The sequence below is a fragment of the Mastomys coucha genome, unplaced genomic scaffold, assembly GCF_008632895.1.
Source record: "Mastomys coucha isolate ucsf_1 unplaced genomic scaffold, UCSF_Mcou_1 pScaffold1, whole genome shotgun sequence".
Taxonomy (NCBI): Eukaryota; Metazoa; Chordata; class Mammalia; order Rodentia; family Muridae; genus Mastomys; species Mastomys coucha.
Window position 1 is genome coordinate 69,419,045 of NW_022196891.1, and position 5,040 is coordinate 69,424,084.

The 5,040-nt window shown below is 39.9% G+C and overlaps 1 protein-coding gene and 1 pseudogene across 6 annotated transcripts in view; both read left to right on the forward strand.

Annotated features, from left to right (window-relative positions):
* LOC116103577 (SLAM family member 5-like) overlaps positions 1–5,040 on the forward strand; it is a 204,889-nt gene that overhangs the window by 196,469 nt on the left and 3,380 nt on the right. For 3 of the 6 annotated variants that reach the window (XM_031389779.1, XM_031389773.1, XM_031389769.1), the window contains 3 exons: positions 3,177–3,271; positions 4,190–4,252; positions 4,772–4,837. In XM_031389779.1, the coding sequence (XP_031245639.1) occupies positions 3,177–3,271; positions 4,190–4,252; positions 4,772–4,837 (224 nt within the window). The remainder of the gene's footprint in view (positions 1–3,176; positions 3,272–4,189; positions 4,253–4,771; positions 4,838–5,040) is intronic. The other 3 variants (XM_031389760.1, XM_031389751.1, XM_031389789.1) reach the window with 2 other exon arrangements.
* The window catches only part of LOC116096875, a 2,459-nt pseudogene continuing 2,426 nt past the window's right edge, over positions 5,008–5,040 (forward strand).

The following is a 5,040-nucleotide window of genomic DNA, read 5'->3' on the forward strand; positions in this document are numbered from 1 at the left end:
CATTCACCTGTTTGATTGTGTTTTCCTGTAGTTCTTTAAGGGATTTTTGTGTTTCCTCTTTAAGAGCTAACTCTTTCCTTGTGTTCTCCTGTATTTCTCCTGTATTTCTGAGGGTGCTATTTATGTCTTTCTTAAGGTCCTGTATCATCATCATGATAAGTGATTTTAGATCTGAATCTTGTGTTTCTGGTGTGATGGTGTGTCCAGGACTTGCTATGGTGGGAGAATTGGGTTCTGATGATGCCAAATAATCTTGATTTGTGTTGTTTATTTCCTTACACTTGCCCCCCGACATCTGGTTATCTCTAGTGCTACCTTCCCTTACTAAATCTAACTGGAGCCTGTACTCCCTGTGATCCTGGTTGTGTCAGGACTCCTCAGAGTCAAGCTGTCTCTGTTTTCCTGTGATTCTGGGATCTTGTGACCCTGGGCTTATTAGAGCACCTGGGAGTACAGCAGCTTCCTCTGGGTGTTGTGGGACTGGCTGTGGAGCCTGGGCTCAAGGTCTGCTCAGGACACCAGCTCAGGAGACAGGAAGGAACCCAAGCTACTCTGCTGGCAGAGTTCCTGTGTGCCTTGTCTTGCTGGTCCCAGTTACTCCCGGTGTTGAGACAGATGTTGTGTCCTCCTCACCTCTTATCCTGAGAGTGTCAGAGAGCCTGGGAGTAGAGCTTCCTCTCTGCTCTAGTTTTCAATGATTTTGAGTAATATCTAGAGAGGCTTGATGTATATGTGTATCCAAATGTTGCAAAGACCTCCCTCCTAGTCACTTTGTGAACGGGAAGAATGTTCTTTAAAGGAAAAAGGATGGCTTTTCATTGATCCCCGAGTTCCCTACATGAAGTTCTTAAGACTGTGTGAGTGACTGTGAGAGCAGACCTGGGTAAGGAAAGGCTATGGTTGGAGAGAGCTCCACATGTAGGGAGGAAGAAGAGGGGGGATTAAAACTTAAAGCTGAGGAAGGAGCAGAGATGCTAGATGGGCTAGCTGGGGAGCAAGGGCTTCAGTGCAGAAAAGGAAGGGTGATCAAAGGATGTTTCTGGGTGTTGTCTAAGGTTGAGTGTTGGAACACAGTCCAAGAATGGACTTGTGTGAGGAGAATTCCAAGAAGACAAGACAATCATCTTGTAACCTCAGTTTCTTCAAAACATGGAATTGTCCTTGGAATGTGCTTTTGTGTTCCTCCTTTGTTTTCCTCCCAGGTGTATGAGACTGAGTTTACTCCATCTTATTTATTACAACTGGATATTGTTATTTGTTTATATGTATCTATCCTTGTCATTGTACATTTTACTCAAGTGACTCTACTTAATCCTTAGAGTATAAATTATCCGATGGTCTAAATTAAATTGGCTATTGCATGAGACTTCAGTCTGCCTCATTTTAAGGCTCCATTCTCCCAGGTCCCATCACCTCTAGAATGATAAATGGTTGAGATTAGAGGAGGTGGGCTATGCTGGGTACCACAAAACAGTCTCGAAATCATGCTTCTCCTAAATCAGCCTCTCTATTAGTAGGATTGTTTATTTGATGTTTTTATACTATACTATGGTTTTCAGAACAGTTTACATATTTCAAAATTATTTATTCAGCCAAAAGAAATATAGTCAGTTAATTTGGGAGGTGGCTTGTGAGAGAACAACAAAGAGTGACACTGAATGCTTTGCTTGATATTTATAATTATTGTATCAATTTTAAAGAAGAGGACTCTCTAAGTTACTCTTTTTCTGAGATGAATGCTTTTCAAAATCATCACAGCCAATGAACCAGATTCTTACCCTCACCTAATGTCTGTGCCATCCTCCAAGCAGAACCATTGTTCATTGAAACAGTTGGTCAATGACTTCATGAATAGACTATCTTAATACACGCAGCATTTCTTAAATGAATGTAACCTGTTCCCTGTGGGCTGAGGATGAAGTCACTCACTCAAGTCAAATAGCTTAGACGATAGCAGAAAATCTGTATCCAAAAATCTTGCCTACAACTCATTCCTTGGCATAGCAGAACTGTCAACTCTTAGCTTAGCCACAATGGAGGTAAAAATCCTTTGGTGATGTGACGGTTGTTGAAGTACAGCCTTACTACAATAAACTCCAGTGTCTAAAAATTGTTCTTATTTTGGGTTTGTACCACAGTACGAGCCAAGATTTTAAACTGTACTAAATACAAAACAAACACACAAAAAGCCTTTATATATTTATGTTCATTTAAGAAAATACTAGTAGTGATATATTATTTTGAAATATACAGTTAATATGTTTGGAGCTATTTAAAATTTATATTGAGAAAAATGTATGTATTTTCAGTATTGCTGTAGATAAGCATCTACAAAAAACTGTTAAATTGATTGTTGTTTTATATCAAACAACTTTTATAATACCCATTTTTATTGTTATAATATTTTATAAATTTTAAAGAATATGACAAAAATGATATTGCAGGTATTGAAGGGGGTCTCTGAGGGGAGTTAGTGTACAAAAGGGAAACAAGAATGTGATTTAATTCTATTTACTTAAAATATGTTTTTAAATGTTAACAAATTCAGATAAATTGAAATTATGTAACTTTTCTCATCATAATGCAATAAAACTTAAAAAAATATAAAGAAAAGGCATGTTTTAAGATTAATACCTCCATCTAGCTCAAAAAAAAAATTTTAAAGCAAAGACCTATATATCCTTTCTTTGTTTTTCAGGGACCTCCTATGGAGCCTGGCACCGAGTAGGAGCTTAATAAATATTTAGCTGTTTCATGAATGTTTGTGGTTATAGTCATGTAGGCACCAGGATAATAAAGCACCAAGTATAATTAGAATCGATGAAATTAAACAACTGAGACCCTGACATGGAAAGTCATGCAAGGTCATCAATGCCAATGCTATCTTTGAAATTCATACAGGACCTAGGAAGATTCTATTTAGGCTAAACTGGGCCTCAGGAATAAAAAAGAATTACCAATGTGTTTTAGGTGAGACTTGAATAAGATGTGCCCTATCACACGTGTAATCCTTGGGATAGAAAGACCATCTGAGGATCCAAACATCCTTTTCCATAGGGTAGGGGCCATTTAACCTGTAGATTTCATTTCTTTGTCACAGAAAGATAAAGCATGACTAGATAGTCTCTAAAAACCCATCTACCTTTCACAGACTATGGTTCTATGTTTCTTTGTAGCAGATGATGTCTCAAAGAAAACAATATATGCCGTAGTTTCAAGAAATGCTCATACCACAGAGTCCAGAATCTATGATGAAATCCCTCAGTCCAAGGTAAGCTGATGCTATTCAGAAACACATCCTACCACTCAGACCACTAGGAGTCTTAGGCAACAATTGCTCTCTGTTGGCCATTGTATAGAAAGAAGGCACAGCCAAGAATTTGGATAGACTGACAAAGAAACACCATGCTAAGGAATCATGAAAACAAAACATAGTATGCTGTCTCCTCATAACAGTGTCCATAGTATAAGGGCCTGAGCTTCACATAAAGGCCTAGCTGTGGATTAGAAGTGGTTTGTGTCTAAGGAGAACTCCCTGGAGACACTGAACAATGAAAGAGTCCTAATTTTGAGATGAGGGGTGCCATGGGGTCACCAACAGGGCAAAATCATTGCTAAGGTTGTCCCAAGGACACATAACCAAAGATGGACAGCCCTGAACTATACTAGCTGGTCTAGCAGCAGCTTGTTTTCTCAGACTCTTAAACACTCTGTCCCACACCTTCTACCTTTTATCTGTTTTCCTCTGGCTCACATCCACCAAAGATCATCTTCTGTGTCTACACAAGCCTGCTTCCTTGGAGTCTGCAAGGACGGAAAGGAGACACTCGAGTTTTTCCAGTTACTCTGACGCTGTACTGGAACTGATGGGGATGCTGTTAGAGATTCACATAACTCACAGAAAACTAAACTTCCAACTGAGCAAGACTCAGTCTAAACTACAAAGAACCCCTCCTCTTAACTCCTAGAAGCCTTTTGCCACAAAGCTATGTCCAACTGCCACTCATTTGTCTTTATCACTATCTTAACTTAATTCAGAGTTGGGTAGAACAAGAGCTAATGCCTGAAAAGAAGGCTACACAGTAAAATTGTATCAGGATGGAGAGACTGGAATTAGGAATAGTAACTCATTAGGGTTTATCTTCTGCACTCTCGATGAGGAATACAAAAAAAAAAATCTCTTTTCCAGATGCCGTCCTATAAGGAAGAGCCTGTGACCACCATTTATTCCTCATTGCAGCTTTCTGAGATGGTAAATCTTGTGTGGCTTTTTAATCTCTGCTTTCCCATGTGTTCTATCCACTTGCTGTGTCCCATCCATCAGTATTTAATTAAAAGCCCAAGTCTCTTGAAGCCAATGAGAAAGTTGTTCACAACATCCTAAGTACTGGATTATGTGAGACACTAGTACTGACAGTCTACAGCAGTCACTTGACTCTATGTGGAGATGAGAACGAGCTATGGCTGAATGAGAAACAAATACTACATCCTGGATGTTGTTTGAGGTCTAACAATCAAAACCAATTTTAAACACCCTTATTCCTTTCTACTCATCTCTTCCGGCCTAAGAAGTACCCTGGGACTCCCAAATGAGGTTGCTGGGGTAAAGGAGTCATTAAAATAAATGGCCTTTCTACCTCACATATCCCCAGGCACAGGAGAAATCTTAGACATCACCCTGTGCCATCTTTTCTAACTCTCCTTGTACCTACATTCCCCAGCTGTACCTTTTGAGTAACATGTCTTCATATTTCCTTCCATATTTACACAGATGGGGAAAGCCAACATGATGGACGAAAGACCACCCAAGACTTTGGGTAATGAAATTGTTGTCTAGGTGAGCAGGCAGTTACAACCACTGTGAGGGCAGGGGTCCCAAAGACCTAGGCCTTCTCTGGTTACCCCCTTAGCAGAACACTGCAAATCACTGTGGTAAGGAGCGGCTACGCTACAAGTACCCTAGTGTAACCTTTGAAATCCTGACTTCTGATGTGCCCCAGATCAATGATGCCCTGGGTGCAGATGAGTCCCTCCTGAACC